An 18646-nucleotide genomic window follows, 5' to 3' on the forward strand; every position below is an offset into this window, starting at 1 on the left:
AGTAAGAAACTTGAAAAATTTGTTGGCAGATCAGGACGTGGATCCTTAGAGGGAGTCTAGTTAAAAGAGTTAACAACAGGTCCTTTCGAGTCAGATGATCTGGGTTCTTGATTGGCTAATCAGATTTTCCTGTGCCTGAGTTTTGTTGTCAATACCTACCTCAAAAGACTGCTTTGAGGGTGGTGAATAGAATCTACAAAGCACTTTGAACAGTTTATGGAATAGAATTAAGGACCCAGTAGATGTTAGCTAACACTTTTATTAAACAACACCCCAATATTTGCACACTCCAGGCCAGAACTGCCCCAACTGAGCAGGCTGTCACTGGTCAGTAGGGAGTAGCTACATGGCAAGGGGCATGGTGCTACAGGGACAAAGCTTCTGGTTCCATCCTGAGAGAGAGATGCACATGAATGACTCAAGATCGTCCCACAAAGACCAGTGTACCCCTATATATGGCGCTTCTCTGGGACAATGATCCCTGTGGTGCTCTGTAGACCTCAGGACCCTACACCAGGAGGTTCTACATGTAGCATGGGCTCAGGATCAACTGTCAAATTTAAGAATTGTTCATATTCTAAAAGGAGAACTAAAAAAAAAAAAAAAAAAAAATTCCCTCTGGCTTCCAAGGACAAAACACTACCTTGATCTTTGAAAGAGAGCAACACAGTGAAGAGGCCAAAGGCTTTGTGAGCAAACCAACTTGAGCTCCAGTTCCAGAGCAAATCACCATAACCTTCTGGACCTTACCTTCCTCATCTATATAGAAATAGGAGGGAGTAAGCTTAATGATCTCACTGGATTACTTTTAGGTTTGAATGAGGTAATGGGCAGGAAAAGCACCAAGCACAGAGACTGGCACCAGCAAGCACTCAACTGGTGGCTCCCTTTGCTTGTCCAGAGCTAGGGCCATGACCTATGGATAAAGTAGATGTCTCTGAGAACTCAAAGTCTCAGATAACCAGGCCTTGGGTCCCTCCCTGCCTCCCCATCCCTCCCAAACCAGCTCTTGGACCCCCTTCTCACCTTCCCGGCCCAGACTGCTACTAAATTGATGAAGCTAAAAGGGTTTGATCATGTCGGTATATTTATATGTAAATACAAAACTGTATCGCTATAAGATATTGAATATGAACATTTACAATTATTTTCTGAATCTGACTCAGTCCATTGACGTTAAATACAAAATGAAAAGATTGTAAAAATAAGAATATATACATTCAAAGAGCTTATTACAGTATAAAATTATCGAGGTCTGATCAGCTGCCAACCTCATCTGTGATGGGAGAAGGTTTAGGGGTTCCTGGGATTTTCTCAGGGATGTGGAGTGCTGGGAACTCTTGATTCCATCCCTAGCACATCAGGTAGGGGAGGCTGGGAGCAGACAGGGACAGGATGGGTGAGTAGAGAGTAAACAGTGATTGCAGGCAGGCAACTGCCTCACCCAGCCGGGGGGGTTAAGCTTTTTATTGACACAGAGCCCACCCAGCTTGAGTCCAGGATCTGGCAGGCTGCTAGGCAGGAAGAGATGGGCATTTGAGTGGACAGGGCCAAGTTGCATAAGGAAAGGAACTTTCTAGCAAAAGAAAAAGGGGTCCCAGCTCATTCTCCGAAGGAGGGATTCTCCTAGTAGTTTCGTCTCTCTCATACCTGGGCTCCCTCTCTTTCCTTCTAAGACTTCGTACCAATTGCTCTTGGCTCTAATTGCTCAGTGAGATCATCTTCACTCCCAGACCCCAACCCTCAAGGGACAGGGAGAGGAAAAGGGGGTCTGGAATCACAGTGGAGGTCTATTCCCCAAATTGGCAAAGTAAACAGAGTAAAATCATTAGATAAGGGCAATTCATGCTGAGTTAAACCAGTGTCACCACAAATCAGAATTCTCGGCTCCAACAGGCAGTATCCTGGAGAGAGAGAAGTCATTATGCAAGAATGAAGGCCTGTGGCAGGAGCACGAAGAGTGAATGTATGTGTGTCCTCTTCCACCACTCTGCAGTCTGACAACAAGAGAGATGATCCCCAACCCCAGCCAGTCCAGGATAAACAGTAGGGTCCAAGAAGCAAGGAGGCCTGAACTGCAACACGGAGCCCCAGGAAATTCTACAAAGGAGTATCTCTGTGTATATGTATTTATAGAATACGACCATATTATCACATACAATATATATTATATACACACGTACATATGGACCCATACACGTAAGTGTGCACACACACACACACACACACACATACACACAGAATGACAGAAAAGACTGGAATACACGCCCTAGGTATAAACGTGCTTGGCACTCAGGACGTTCTCTAGAGTATGTAACTTGGTCAAGCTCTCTGGGAAGGAAGGTGGATACTCCTCAAACCTCCCCATCAAATCCTAGCAAAGGGAAGGAATGGGAACGAGACCTCAAGAAGGAAAATGGCATCGGGAAAGGGGGAAGGGAGGTTCCTTCCCCACTTACCTCGGGGCCCCTGGCAAAAACCCATAGCCACAATTTGGTTTTAATAAGGCACAGTTCAATAGCAGGTGCTAGGAATTAAGAACACGTTGCTGCTGGCCCTTTCTAGTGGCAGTTTCACCACATCTATCTAGCCAAAGGGAAAGGCTGCCTTGCGTGCACGAGTGCGCCAGGAGACACAAGAAAGAGGTTGGTCCATTGCTTCAGAGTAACTGATGGCAGCCTATAGGCTCAGCGGTGTCCAGGGTAGTTTAAGGAAGGCTGGCCAGAACGTAGGAGGATCATGGGACAGTTACTGACCCTCCATGGCCAGGAGGTTGTGACTGGAGGGCACCATGCCCTCCCTCTCTGCGAACTCCAGGATTGCCTTGTAGCAAAAATAGTACTGCTCAGGGGTCTGGATGCTGAAGGCCCTCTGGGTCCTCATGCGGGACACTGTCTGGAATACATTAAGGGTGCCAAGCTCTTCCAGCTGTGCCAAGCAGATGTCCAGTGAGCAGAAGGTACCTGAAGGAAGGAAAGAAATGGTCACATTTGACTTATCTCTCCTCCATCCCTCCCTCTACCAAACGACCCAGGCAGATTGGATGAATGCACTCAAAAGCAAGGGGCCCCATGATGGACCAGGCGGGCATTAGGCCTGACGGGATTCAAGAGGAGGTCACTTTGGAGTGCTGGGAGCCCAGAGAAGCGACAAGGCCTCTTGGCTCTCAGGACAGTATGGAGGTAACAGGAAGAGTAGGTGGGAAGGTGACACAGAGGAACTGCCTGCTTCAATCTCAGACAGAATGACAACATTCCCACTCTTGGGTCCTAATTTTCAGAGGCTCCACAACTCTTCCACAGAGACCTCACAGAAACCTATTCTTCCCGACTTTGTCCCAAAGGGGCCTCTGAACTAGAAAGCCCAGCAGTCCCTGCAATGCACATGCCCCTGAGCTAAAAGCTGCGAACTAGCTCCAGAATGAGAGCACAGCTCAGGTGGGGATCTCCTTAGGGAGGGGGATGGGAAGGAAGCAACAGCCCAGACGACAGTGAGGGGGTCAGAAGATAATCATACTGATGGGATGTGCCAACCCCCAGGAGACTGGCCTCTGGAGTGGACATTCTGGCCCGCACAGCTGGTGCTAGGGATGCCAAAAGGCCATTAAAGGGGAATTTTTCATGGCAATTCACTGCCAATGGATCAAATTCTCGCAAACTGGCAACTAAGAGTGTTGTTGTCTTTCCCCCACCCTTATTACCTCTGGATGCTCCGAGAGCTGCCCCAACGTCAGGTGCATTACCTGTCCGGCCAATGCCTGCACTGCAATGGACGACAATGGGTGGTTCAGGGCACTGCCCTTTGGCTCGTACTCCCATGCTGCTGACCGCCAGCCTCTGCTGGTTCCTGACCACTCTCAAGAAGTCGATGAGAGAAGCTGCTGAGGAAGGGACACCGTAATCTGGCCAGCTCAGGAACTGAAAGTGGGTCACCTGGCGTTTCTGCCGCTCCTTGAATGAGAAAAGAAGCCAAGTTAACAGGTCATTTCTGCTTGCCCCTGACCACATACATTTAGCTTTTCTAGATTCTCAACCCTCTGATATCCTCACCACGCAGGCTCCTGCCTACCACCCTCAACTTTCTCCGCAATTGCTTCTCTGCAAACCCAGAAAAGGTTAAATGTCGGGAGAGGACAATATAGGAATTCCCTATATTGTAGGACCCAGATTTCTATTATGTTTTTATTCCCAAGTAATGTCACTGTTGCATCGAGACAATATGGCTATATTGGCTCTTAGCTGAATATTCTGATCCTGTTCCCAGAAAAACGAAAGTAATGTATAAGCTGCCTGGATTCTTGCCTATTCCCTTTGGGGATTTTCTTTACAGCAAAGCCCCCAGCGTAAAAAAAAGTGAGATAACAGAAACCAGGATTTACCTCTGTGTTGTGAATTTCTAGCGTTGTTTTCTTATAATGGTTCATGTTCTCCACGCCTAGATTGGTCACCGTGAGGAAGCCAAATCGGATCCGAGAGTCTCTTTCTAACGGCCAGTACTGGCCACACTTTCTCCTGCCACCCTCCTCAAAGCTGAAGACAACACAGAGCAAGGTAAGCCTTCCACCCTTCGTCCCCACAGCCGGGAGCTGCTGTCCCTATGATCTGCTGTACCCCAAGCAGCAATGTCATTTCTTGCATCGTTTCTAACTTACACCTTGCTTCTTGGCAGAAAAGGCGGAAACCTTCATTCTAAACAGATGCAGCAACAGCTAAGGTTTCTGCATGTACTCATTTAGAAGACATTTATTGGGTGCCTGCTACACCATCTGGCACCTTTTCTGATACCTCTTGCCACTCCTCACTTATCCAGGATAAATACTGGGTGGACATAAAGAGATGGCAGAGCCAATATGGGGGGCCAGATTGAATTCTCTGCCCTGTATCTCAGCCACTGTTCATTCTCTTCCCCAGTAAGGGCCCTTGACTGAGAGAAGTGAGAAGGACACAGTTCCTGGGAAGCCAGCAGGAGGTTTGTGTAAAGGCCTAAAATCCACCTCACTGCTCCTAGGTGTCTCCAACGTGCTCCAAGGTGGTACCATACTATTACCTCTCTAAAGCAAAGGTGGTTGTAACTGTGCCATGAGAAAGGGAACTGAGCAAACATTTTCATTAATTTTTTCCTCCTCATCTGAAATAGGTTATAATTATCATAATGATAATGATGATACTAATGAACTTTTAGTTCCTCAAGTTTTGGCAGGTACGTAGACCAAAATTTCAAAAGGATTCCTTTCATCAAGAGCTTCCTGCCTGACCTATTATGTTCCATCTCTCTTTTTGCAGTTCTCTTATAGGTGGAAATACAAATGAGTTGGAAAACTGTCAGAAGTAGCAGGGAAGGGGAGAGCAAAGGGGAACTGGTAACTCAGAAGGCAGGAAGACAGCTGCCCTTTGGAAGTGGGGAACAAATTAAAAGTGAATTGCCCCATGTTTCCCAACACTTCCTTTAGTGGATGAGGCCAGGACCTCAGAATAGCTTGTAACTGGCACAGGGTCACCAGAGCCAAGGATTAAAACTTCGACAAGTTAGATTAAAGCTGTGACAAGTTAGATCTATCAATCTCCACCATAACCTATGTTAATTCTGGGTCAACTAAGAAAAAGCTAAAACATCTCAAACTCTTTGCCATGGCTTTCCTAATCTTAATTGTTCTACAAGCTAAACTCCCCTCCTGACTCCCCCATGCTTGGGGACTTGGTGGGGGCAGGGGGAAGAAAGGGGAAGAACTCACCGGGTGGTCATGACAATCACCAGGACTTTCTGCTCCCATACCATGAGCCAGAAATCACGATAGGTATTCTCCAAAGGGCCTGGGATGAAAGGATAAGACAAAGATCATAACCCTGGGAAGCTCTTCTTTCCTTCTCAGGCATTTCTGGTTTTATTCCCCAACTAATATCTCCAAAGCACAGACGCTGGCTCCCTGTTCTCCCTCCATCCCTGCTGAATCAGGGTGGTCCTTGAACCACCAGCGCCAGCATTATATGAGAGAGTGTTAGAAATGTGCAATCTGCATTTTAACATGATCCCAGGTGCAGTTGTAGGTAGGTTACAGTTTGAGAAATACTGTTATATACCTTCTCAAGAGCCTTACGATCAGGGCTTCAGCTGATGTCACATCCAGACGGTGTCACCTATATTCACACCTCTAGCTGTTTTCATCTCCCCAGAGCCTTCCAGCCATCAGTAGCCTACAGAACCACTCCCCTTCTATGTTCCATCATGGGTCTCCTTAGACTCAACGTGCTTGCGGTTCATTCTCTCTCATCAAAATTAGCCTTCTCTGCCTGCTTTCCTTCCCTCTCTACTCTCTCTCGGTTAACAGTACCGGCATTCTTAAATCACTGTCTTAAAAAGTTGGGAGTCAACTCTAAATTATCCATTTCCTTTATCTTCGCGACACAGCCACCAAGTCCTAGAGATTTTTTGCCTTTGGATTGTTTTTAGTTTTTATCGTTCTCCCTGTCTCCTGACCCAATTTCACTGCCACAAGGACCACATCATTTTTGTCTAAATTACTGTAATACCATTTTGGTTTACTTTTCTGAATAGGACTCTTTCTCTTCCAGTCTATTCTGGATACTCCTGGCCAGCTGCAGCTTTCTAAAAACTTGCTTCATCATAATATAGCCAGCTCTTGATAGCACAACTGGATCACAACAGCTTAATTATTTAATGTATGTGGTCTTACATCAGTTATTTTACTTTGTGAGAATTAATCATGTCTCAGTAAACATGGTGCTAAGGGTAAGAGTCACATTGCTGAGCTCTTCTTTTACAGTTAGAACCTTCACAGGGCTGGGCATCCGGGGAAACTTTGAAGATACTTGTGCACCACCAACTCCCCTTCAATCAAGGAAATAACAAACTTGGGATAATTCCCTGTACTTTCACAGTCCTTTATCCTCTCTGCTCTCAGGGAAGAAGGGCGGAAAAGGGTTGATTTTGTCCTGGAAGTCTGCTGGCTTTACTACCATTTTTGCTAAAGGCTTTAAGCAGCATTAGTGTTTTATGATTCTAGAATTCCCTCTTGGCAGAAGTGGACACTGCCAAAAGCACGTGAGGTCTTGGAAATAAGCTAAATGTCTACCAAGAGAGGATAAATTAAATGATGGCATATCCTCGATTTAAGTAGCCCATAAAGGTGGTATTGTAGGATCTGTTATTTTTGCTATGGAAAGGTATTCGCAAGATACCATCAAATGAACAAGAGGTAACATATGGAAAGAGCCCATCTTGTTAGAGATCTTCTATGTCTATATCTGTTTGCACAGAAAACGGCTTGGAAGGAGATGCTACAGAATATTAACATTATCTCTGGGTCTCAGGGTTATGAGTGAATTTCATCTCCATCTTCTAAGTCTTCTACAGCGCACGTACATTACTGTAGTACGCGTGTGCAGATAACACGAGCTCCCTTTCCCATCTCTGACCCCGGGCCTTGTCCACGTCCTGTACCACAGCAGCACTCATGCCTTATTTTCCACATTCACATCACTGGCAAAAATGGTGTTGCCAATCGGAGCAACTGACAACCCAGCTACCACTCAGACTCAGGCTTGGCAAAAAGGGGTCGTAATTTCCCCCAAGGCATAAGAAAGATTTAGAAGAGAAAGCTTTTCTTCCCAGATTACTTTTATTTTATTTTATTTTATTTTTATTTTTTTATTTTTTAAATTTTTATTTATTTATGATAGTCACACACAGAGAGAGAGAGAGAGAGGCAGAGACACAGGCAGAGGGAGAAGCAGGCCTCATGCAGGGAGCCCGACATGGGATTCGATCCCGGGTCTCCAGGATCGCGCCCGGGGCCAAAGTCAGGCGCCAAACCGCTGCGCCACCCAGGGATCCCCCCAGATTACTTTTAACAGTGAACTTTTCTGAAGAACTCAAGTCAGTGGTTTATGCGGACATGGAGGAAACAATACAAGCCACTGACTTGGCTTGCAAGGACTTCTGAATCGAACAGACATACAGTCACATACCAGCTCTGCCGCTTACTACCTGTATGATCCCAAACTGCCTAACCTCTTTGGGCTTCAGTTTGTTCATGGGTTAATAAACCTTCCTTGCAGAGTCTCTGTAATAGTTAGATGAAGATCATATACCTGATGTATAACAGATACTCTCAATAGATGACATATTGTTTGTAGAAATAGTATTATTAAGAATCAAAATATTGAATACAGCCAAGAAAGTTAGCCAGGCAAATCAAATGAGCCTTCTCCCCACCACAGGACCCCCTCTTCCAGTCCTAAGGGAGTGCTGATACTGTCTAAAGGTGATCCGTGCTAGACTCAAAATATCTCTCTCATACTTTTAGGGGAGCTTCTTCTTCTGGACAGGGCCTTCAAAGCCACCCTAAAGGATCCAATCCCGCATAATTAGCAACTCTGAGCAGTGGCTTTGCCTTCTAAATCCGGAGAAGGAAGCATTCTGAGGCACCCTAGAGCCAATCCTTACCCTCCATAAGCCCAACCTGCCAAGGCCATCCTCCTCCACAAAGCCTCCACTCTCAGGCAGATCACGTCATATCTTATATGCCCCAAATTTTTCCTGATAATTCTCATTTCTTCTTAGGGTGTTGAAAGGACTCCTTTTGGAGGGAGTGGTCCCTCCTAGGGGGAAAATATAAACCTGTGACCATGAGACCAATTAACAATATATCAAGAATCCATTTTTCTCTCCTTTTAACTTTTATTTTGAAAAATTTGAAACCAATGAAAAGTTGGAATACTACAATGTACTCACATATTCTTCAGCCCTAAAGCTATCGTTTTCAGCTATCATTATACAACATTTTTTTTTCTCTATATATGCATACACATACTTTTTATTACAGAACTATTTAAAAGTTAGTTCCAGCTGTTATGACATTTTATTCCTAAATACTTGGGCACATATTTAGAAGAACAAGGACTTTCCTATAGAACCATTAAGACCATTATCACGCTGAAGCAATTAAATGTTGATATGATAATATTATCTAATACAGAGTCCCCAGGTATCCCAAGTTTGTCTTTAACAGGTTTTCCTCTAAACTGAAGCTCCAATGATGGGCACACGCCTTTGGTTATCATGTCTCTTTAGTCTCCTTCAATCTAGAAAAGTTCCCTGCCTTTGTTTTTCATGGCATGAACTTTGAAGAGTCTAAGCCAGTTTTCTTATAGTATGTCCTACCATCTGGATTTGTCTGGTTTATTCATCATGATAGCTTTAGACTTAAAAACTGGCAACAAAAAATACAGGTTATGTTTTATAGTTTTCACTGTATCACAACAGAGGCATAATACTTGTTTGTCCATTACTGGTGATTCTAAGTTTGATCACTTGCTAAAGAGGTATTTGCCTGATTTTTTGGTGGCCATGCTCTGCAATGGTCCAAGGGCCTAAAGCCCATAGAGTGGCCTTTTATGTCCTCCTGTGTTGTGATCTCTTCCTACCTGCTTGGAAGGCAACTTCGTATTCTCCTTGAGATGGCAGAGGCAGAGGACTACTGGAGCACTGAGTGCTCTCTGATGGTACAGGGACCAGCAAAAGTCTCTTTAGGACAGCAACACCCTTTCAGATTGGACTCAATCTCTGAGAAGTCCCACTGCCATTCCTGGCCTCCTAATGGACATAAAGAGCATCTCACGGCCAGTCCGTTCTCATGTCCCATTCTCTGAGGCTGGCAATACACAGTCCAAAAACTTGTAGTAGTGCTGTATGTTCAAATCTCCAGTTTATGTCTATGCAGCAAGTTTCCAGGCATATCTGGTATAGAAACTTCATACCTCCCCTCTGCCTTCCTCAGTAGCCCCCAATCTTTATAAAAGGCCAGGATCTAGTGGCCAACATCAGCTCAAGTCACCATATTCTTCAAAAACTACACAATCATCTGGTGCAAGAAATCACAGAGAGATGACACAAAACCAAGTTGTAAGGGTCACCCTAACTTACCTTGTGTACCAATGTAAGCATTCTTCTGCTTGTAGCCATCCATGAAACTGGCATTGATGTAATCTGTCTAATGATAAAAAAGAAATATCACTGCAGCTGTGTGGAATATACTATTTGGGTGGGAAAATTACGTACTAGGTACTAGGATAAAACCCAAAGTGTAGATATTCTCTTCTCATCAGGCAGAAAGTGAGGAGCAAAAGGATCAGTTCAAAACTTTACTTCTACAAATGTTACCAGAACAACTAGATATCCACATACAGGAAAGGAAAAATCAAGCTGGCCTATTCCTCACACTAAACACAAAAACTAACTCAAAATGGATCACAGGCCTCATGTAGAGCTAAAATTATAAAACTCTTAGAAGAAAATATAAGATTAAATCTTTGTGATCTTGAGTTAGGCAAAGCCTTCTTAGATATGACACCAAAAGTACAAGCAGTAAAAGAAAAAAGATTTGTTGAACAACATTAAAACTGAAAACTTCTGTGCCTTAAAGGACACCATCAAGAAAGTAAAAAAAACCTACAGTTGCACTTTTTGGTAAGGGATTTGTATCTAGAATATATAAAGAACTCTCATAGCTGAATAGTAAAAAGACAACCCAATTTTAAAATGGGCAAACGGGGGTGGAGATGGGGGTGGGGGTGACTGGGTTGCTCAGTCGGTTAATCTCTTAATCTCAGCTCAGGTCATGATTACAGGGTCGTGAGTTCAAGCCCCGCACCAAGCTCCATGCTGGGTATGAAGTCTAGTAAAAATAAATAAATAACTAAAAATAAAATGGGCAAAGGATCAGAATAGCCATCTCTCCAAAGAAGATATACAAATAGCAATAAGCACATAAAAATACGCCCAATATCATTAGCCATCAAGGAAATGCAAATCAAAATTCCAGTGGGGGACCCAGGTCAAGCATCCAAATCTTGTTCTCAGCTCAAGTCTTGCTCTCACTGTTATGAGTTTGAGCCCCACACTGGGCTCCATGCTGGGCATGGAGCCTATTTAAAAAAAAGTGAAAAGTCAAAACCACAATGAGATATCACTTCATACCCATTAGGATGGCTACAGGTACAAGATGGAGGACAACAAATGTTGGCAAAGATGTGAAAAAATTAGAACCCTCATACACCCCTAGTGGGAATGTAAAATGGTGCAATCATGTTGGAAAACAGTCTGGCAATGCTTCAGAAGGTTAAACACAGAGTTACCATATGATCCAGCAATTCTACTCCCAAGGGAAATGAAAACATATGTCCACAGAAAAACACACGAATATTCATAACAGCATTATTCATAATGCCAAAAATGGCAACAACTCAAATGGTATTCACCTGATGAATTGATAAATAAAAGATGCATATCCATATATTTAGCAATAAAATGAAGTCCTGACATATGCTACAAGACAGATGAACCTTGAAAACATGCAAAATGAAAGAAATCAGACACAAAGGCCATAAGCCATAAGTATGATTCCATTTACATGAAATGTCCAAATGAGGTAAATCTACAGAGACAGAAAGTACACAGACTAGGAGAAAAAGGGGTGTGACTGCCAAGGGCCATTTTTCAGGTGATAAAAACATTCTAAAGTTGATTGTGGTGGTAGTTGTACAACTCTATGAATATATTTAAAAACACTGAGGTAGAGGTGCCTGGTGGCTCAGTCAGTTAAGTGTCCAACTCTTGCTTTTGATTCGGGTCATGTTATCGTAGGTCATGAGATGAGCCCCTTTTCGGCTCCATGCTCAGCAGGGAGTCTGTAGAAGATTCTCTCTCTCTGCCCCTCTTCCACTTACACAAGCCTGTGCTCTCTCAATAAATAAATAAATAATCTTAAAGAAAAACAAAACCACTGAATTATACATCTTATTTTTTTAAGATTTTATTTATTAGACAGAGAGACACTGTGTGTGTGATGGGGTCGGGGGAGGCAGAGGTAAGAGAGAATCTCAAGCAGACTCCTTGCAGAGTAAAAGCCTGATTCGGGGTTCTCAATCCCATGACTCTGAGATCATGATCTAAGCCAAAATTAAGAGTCAGACGCTAGACCAATTCAGCCACCCAGGCACCCCTATACACTTTAAATGGGTAAATTGTATGGTATGTGAATTACATCTCCATAAAGCTTTTACCAAAAAAGCAGTCTATCAGGATTTGCAGCACTGGTTCAAAACCAAAAGGGAGGCAAGCCAAGCAACCTGAGCAGGAACATCCTGTCCATGCTGTCACACACAAAAAGCAAAGTGTGACTAGAGAAGGAAGAAAGCTATACCTCATATCTTGCACCATCAACAGCATGGGCCAAACACCCTGCCTCCTTCACTAAGCAACAGCCAGACAAATTCAGAAAGTCTCAATGAACAGCTCTTGACTCATTCTCTTCTGGGGGCCCTCTCTCATCTCCTAGTCTCCTCAGTCTTACTTCAACATCATTAGCTATCAGGAAAATTAAATAGAATTTAATTTTTATTATTTTTATTATACCTTCTCACAAGATCTCTGCCAACATCCTTGATGATAATCCAAGCTGATAAAAGAGAAACACAGATGCAGCTACAGTGTCAAGTCATAGTATAACCAGTTGAGAGTATCTAGCAGGTGCTATGAATAGCAGAGGGTGTGGAGGGGTACAGAAGGACAAAAAACAAAAAGTTTCAATGTCAAACTAGAGAAAATTCATGCTCCACTCCACTCTACAGAGGTTGGAGTGACTCCCTAACCTGTCACCTTTTCACTGGGTTCTATCACTGGGAGGACAGTCTGACCTGTCAGTATCCACAGCCACCCTGAGAAGACTCTTTTCTCCGTCTCATGGTCAAACCCATGTTCCTTGGATATGTGTCTGTTAGCCAGTCTATCAACTTATACGACCACTAATTATTTAGTCAAGCGTTTCCTGCTTTCTCCTTCCACAGCAGTCAATACTGACCTCATACCACTATGTTCTACTCTGATGAGACATCTTCGCTGAGCTAAGGGACCATCTCCAGAGGACCCAGCAGGTTAAGAGTCTCATTCACTCCCAGCCACGCTGCTCATACCAGGGCCCACTGTAGTCAGCCAAAGCTATACTCTGCTCAGCCTGGCACATTCAAGTTGTATACCCTACAGGACTCGGGTGAGAAGGCATAGAAAAATACAAAGGATTTACCTGGTACATGCCAACTGATGCTATTATATAAGTAGTGTATAAGCTGTTACTCTTGAACTGCCTTCATGTTTTGAAAAGAAATATCACCTTTTATTTTTTATTTTATTTATTTTTAAGATTTTATTTATTTATTCATCAGAAAGAGAGAGAAAGAGGGAGGCAGAGATACAGGCAGAGGGAGAAACAGGCTCCATGCAGGGAGCCTGACATGGGACTCAATCCCGGGTCTCCAGGATGACACCTGGACCGAAGGTGGTGCTAAACCGCCTGAGCCACCCAGGGCTGCCCAGGATACCAGCTTTCAATGTCCTTGAGAGCACTGGGAATTAAAATCAGCAATTTCAGAAGAATCATCAGAAATTGGAACTGAAAATGACCTCAGAGATAAAGTATAGATTTGGGGGCAAACTGAAATACCAGAGAGAAGCAAACAAAGTGCACTATGTTACGGGCCAGGTTCAATAGAAACTGTGACTAATAGCTTTATAATTCTAGGAGTAAATCTAGTGAACAATTCACTAATAAACCTGAATCCTCCATTTACTATGGAAATAAAGCTTCTGCCAATATTTGCAGTAATGAAACAAGCTTAACTCAAATGACAATCTTTAGATTAATTATAGGATGGCTAGAATAGTCTGCTGGTACACTGGGATTCACTTATTCATTCACAAATAATTTACTGAAGGGAAGCCTGGGTGGCTCAGTGGCTGAACGTCTGCCTTTGGCTCAAGGCATGATCCCGGAATCCCAGGATCAAGTCCCACGTCGGGCTCCCTGCATGGAGCCTGCTTCTCCCTCTGCCTGTGTCTCTGCCTCTCTCTGTGTCTCTCATGAATAAATAAATAAAATCTTTAAAAAAAATAATTTACTGAAAGTCTGATATGTACTGTTCTAGGTACTGGAGACAGAGCAGTCAAGAAGACAGATAAATACAGGTATCTGATTCCAGAGCCCCAGCTCAACCATTACACTTCACTTCTTGAGAGTATATACCTGAAGATCTCAGGAACAGTGATGAGCTTGTCCTAGGTCAGCCGGGCTCTGAGCTAATGCTCCTGCAGGAAAACCCTTTGTAAGGGTCCTAGATAGGGCTATGAATTCGGTTTATGTACTTTGAAACAGTAGGGTCAAGAGATTAAAATCATGATCCTAGGGTCTCAACTCACATATCATATACACTCCAATACAAGGCAATGATTTTCCCCTAAAAAAAGAGGCAGGATATAACAAGTCCCTATAAAGTTAAAGGGGCACTATTTAAATTCCTTTACTTTGAATAACAGCCTGAATCAATGCTGGTTTTTTGATGCATATGGAGGGCACCAGACAGAATTAAATATACAAAGAAAAAAGACGCCTGGGTGGCTCAGAGGTTGAGCATCTCCCTTCGGCCCAGGGTGTGATCCTGGACACTTGGGATCGAGTCCCACATCAGGCTCCCTATGGGGAACCTGCTTCTCCCTCTGCCTGTGTCTCTGCCTCTCTGTCTCTCATGAATAAATAAATAAAATCTTTTAAATTAATTAATTAATTAATTTTTAAAGAGTTACATGTGAAGAATTTCACTAAATATCTATATTAGTATATTATATATGTGATTTTTAATATGAACAAATATGATCAAGTTAATATATTAAATAATATAATAATTTGACCATTTCAACTCTATTCCTATTTATGTGTACATTAGTGGTCTAAAATTATTTTTAGATCTTCCAGATAAAAGAATCATAGGTCACTTATAACTAGAGTTGCCTTGTATTGATACGTATGTACTCACTAATATGATGGACAGTAAGAGGACTATAATTTTACAATTAAGGAGTAAAAGGAGAAATAATTGACATTTATCAAGCACTTATAATATACCAGACCTTGCACTATTAGCATTTACATAAATTTTTCCATTTAATTTTCACTTAGTACTGTGAGATGGGTTTATAGGGACTTGCTTATGGTAAAAGACTAACTTGTAAATAGCAATGTTAAAACTCCAATCTGATCTCTCTGGCTTAGAGTCCATGCTCTTTCTACTATGGTATTAGTAAGCTTCACTTTGGAAAATTTCCCTCAGTGCTCCTGAAAAGACAGCATTTATCCACGTACCTGAGTGTGGCCACTTCGTTTTGTCAACTTCACTCTAGTTTGGTCCAGGCAGGGTACATCCCCATAGCGGTTCTTCTCTAGGTTTCCTGGAGACCTGAAGAAAATGAAGCAGACAAACTAAAACAAAGACAAGAAAAGGTGGAAGCAACATGTCTGTGTACATACAAAGTCTGGTCGTGCAAAGGTGTCACCTACTGTCAGTGTTGGAGACGTGGGGCTGTCATTGCCTAGTCTAGCTGTACTGTATGTATCACTGAACATTTTTTTTCACTGAACATTTTTATTGTTAAATGTTTGCCCTTCAAGAGAAAGTCTGTCAATCTCAGATCTATGAGATCCAACCAGACTGACAGAAATAGTCCAGAAAGAGAGAACTGACATAAGGAAAGAGAGAATGAAAAACAATTCCCTCTTCCCACACAAATAAGCGCAGCTGATATTTTACAAAGTCCCAAGAAAAATTCAATGGAGGAAGGAATTTTTAGCAAACAGTGCTAGAGCAATTGGATATCCACAGGCACGTGCAAGGGCATGCGCACACACACACAAACACACACACACAAAATCAACATCAACCTAAACCTTAAACCTTATACAAAAATTAACTTTAATAGATCACAGACTTAAATAAATGTGAAACATAGCACTACAAAACATTTAGGAAAAAAAGAAGAAAATCTCTGGAATCTAGGGTTAGATGTTCTTAGACTTGACGTCAAGAGTGTGATCCATACAAGGGAAACCTGATTAAAGGACTTCATCAGAATAAAACCTCATGCTTCATCATGAGCCATGCTAAGAGGATGAAAAGACCAGCTACAGACTAGAAGAAAATATCTGCAAATCGTGTATCCAACCAAGAACCCATATCTAGGATACATTAAAAGACTCAAATCTTAACAGTTAAAAAAAAAAAAAGTCCAACTAGAAAATGGGCAAAAGGCATGACATTTTACAAGAGGATATACAGATGGTAAATAAGCACATGAAAAGATGTTCGATATCATTAACTATTAGGGAAATGTAAATTATACCCACAATGGGACTTCATTACACACCTAACAGGACAGTTAAAATAAAAAATGGTGGTGACAACAGCAAATGCTGGTGAGGATGCCAAGAAACCGGGTCATTCATACACTGCTGGGTGTACCTTGAATGGTACAGCCACTCTGGAAAACAGCTGGGCAGTTTCTCATCAAACAAAACTTCCTTTTTTTTTTTTTTTTTTAAGATTTTATTTATTTATTCATGAGAGACAGAGAGAGAGAGGCAGAGACCCAGGCAGAGGGAGAAGCAGGCTCCATGCAGGGAGCCCGACGCGGGACTCGATCCCGGGCCCCCAGGATCCCACCCCCAGGCTGAAGGCGGCACTAAACCGCTGCGCCACCAGAGCTGCCCTCAAACTAAACTTCTAATTACCATATGACCTAACCATCTTGGGCATTTATCCCAGAGCAATGCAAACTTACGTTCACACAAAACCTAGACACAAACATTCAAAGCAGCTTTACTTGCAAGCGCCAAAAACTCTAAATAACCTAGATGTCCTTTTTTTGTTTTAATTTTTTATTTATTTATGGTAGTCACACAGAGAAAGAGAGAGAGAGAGGCAGAGACACAGGCAGAGGGAGAAGCAGGCTCCATGCACCAGGAGCCTGACGTGGGATTCGATCCAGGGTCTCCAGGATCACACCCTGGGCCAAAGGCAGGCGCCAAACCGCCGCGCCACCCAGGGATCCCCTAGATGTCCTTTAACAGGTGAGTGGTTAAACAAACCATTCATACCATGGAATACTACTTAGTAACAAAAAAGAATGAGCTACTGATACATGTAACAACTTGGGTGAATCTCCAAGGAATTATACTGAGGGAGGAAAAAAGCCAAACCTAAAAGGTTACATATGATTCCATTTTTTAACATTCTTTTTTTTTTTTAAGATTTTATTTATTTATTCATGAAAGACAGAGAGAGAGAGAGAGAGAGAGAGGCAGAGACACAGGCAGAGGGAGAAGCAGGCTCCATGCACCAGGAGCCTGATATGGGACTTGATCCCGGGACTCCAGGATCACGCCCTGGGCCAAAGGCAGGCACCAAACCGCTGAGCCACCCAGGGATCCCCTATAACATTCTTTTTTTTTTTTTTTTTTAAAGAATAATCTTTTTTTTTAATCTTTTATTTATTTATGATAGTCACAGAGAGAGAGAGAGAGAGAGGCAGAGACACAGGCAGAGGGAGAAGCAGGCTCCATGCACCGGGAGCCTGATGTGGGATTCGATCCCGGGTCTCCGGGATCACGCCCTGGGCCAAAGGCAGGCGCCAAACTGCTGCGCCACCCAGGGATCCCCCCCTATAACATTCTTGAAATGAAAAAAATATAGTGAATGGAGACCAGTTCAGTGCTTGCAAGAGTTAGGGATGGGGAGGGCTGAAACTGAGGTATGTGATGATGTACTTCTGTATCGACTGTGGTGACTGATACACAAAGTAAAATGCAGGCTAAAAATTGCGTAGAACTAAATACACACACACACACACACACACACACACACACACACTCGCCCTAAAACTGGGGAAATCTGAATAAGACTGGTGGGTAATATTAATATCAATATCCTGGTTGTGATACTATATTATACTTTTAAAAGATGTTACCATGGGAAAACTTTGGAAAGGGTATGTGATCTCTCTGTATTATTTTTTATAAGTTCATGTGAATCTTCAATTATAATAAAAAGATAAACATTTAAAAACCACTTTTTGAAAAAACGGTGTAAGGGAGAAGAAAAAAGAGAAAGTCTCTTGGTCCATGGGCATTCTGGACAACAAGGAGTAGTGATATCTACTCCATAATCTAGAACTCCAAGGGGGATATAGTTCGTTCTGTGTAAGTAGTTTTACTGGAACCCAGTATAGGACAGAGACCTGGAGCTGATGAGGATTCTGGGTTCCAGCTCCTGAAGTGGAGGGCTCATTCATTCAATAGTCAGGATTAAGAAGTCCTTCCATAGGACTGGAAAGTGTTCTCTGATTATAACATGAGGGCTGGTTTCAGTGATGCCAAGAGGACAATCAAAACCTGCTTTTTTAATGGGGGTGGGGGGAGGAAGATGGTAGAAATACCATCTCAAGGGCCTCACAGCAGGAGTAACCAGAACAAAGTTAGGAATCCCCACGACAAGTATGCATCCTCTTGGAGCAGCCCAGTAATATTCTGCTCCATAATACTTCCCTGATTCAAAAGTATAGGGGAGAAAACTCTTTGGGAGAAAGACTGGGTGCATGTGGGGGCTGTGAGCTAAGAAAGAAACAGCTGGGGGATCCCTGGGTGGCTCAGCGGGTTTAGCGCCTGCCTTCGGCCCAGGGCGTGATGCTGGAGACCTGGGATCGAGTCCTGCGTCGGGCTCCCTGCATGGAGCCTGCTTCTCTCTCTCCC

General features: G+C 43.1%; 1 protein-coding gene and 1 long non-coding RNA gene across 3 annotated transcripts in view; one reads left to right on the forward strand and one right to left on the reverse strand.

Moving 5' to 3' along the window:
* Positions 1-1069: 1069 nt before the first annotated feature.
* Positions 1070-18646, reverse strand: part of PTPN9 (protein tyrosine phosphatase non-receptor type 9) — a 71619-nt gene continuing 54042 nt past the window's right edge. For both annotated transcript variants that reach the window (XM_077881960.1, XM_077881959.1), the window contains exons 8-13: positions 15209-15302; positions 9943-10009; positions 5732-5810; positions 4379-4529; positions 3743-3950; positions 1070-2963 (exon numbers count right to left, since the gene is read on the reverse strand). In XM_077881960.1, the coding sequence (XP_077738086.1) occupies positions 2749-2963; positions 3743-3950; positions 4379-4529; positions 5732-5810; positions 9943-10009; positions 15209-15302 (814 nt within the window). In that variant the 3' untranslated portion in view covers positions 1070-2748. The remainder of the gene's footprint in view (positions 2964-3742; positions 3951-4378; positions 4530-5731; positions 5811-9942; positions 10010-15208; positions 15303-18646) is intronic.
* Positions 1365-14578, forward strand: LOC144303572 (uncharacterized). The gene is made up of 3 exons (XR_013370600.1): positions 1365-4550; positions 12864-13066; positions 13998-14578. It is a non-coding gene; the product is annotated as an uncharacterized LOC144303572 (long non-coding RNA).

This window comes from Canis aureus, chromosome 32, assembly GCF_053574225.1.
Source record: "Canis aureus isolate CA01 chromosome 32, VMU_Caureus_v.1.0, whole genome shotgun sequence".
Classification (NCBI taxonomy): domain Eukaryota; kingdom Metazoa; phylum Chordata; class Mammalia; order Carnivora; family Canidae; genus Canis; species Canis aureus.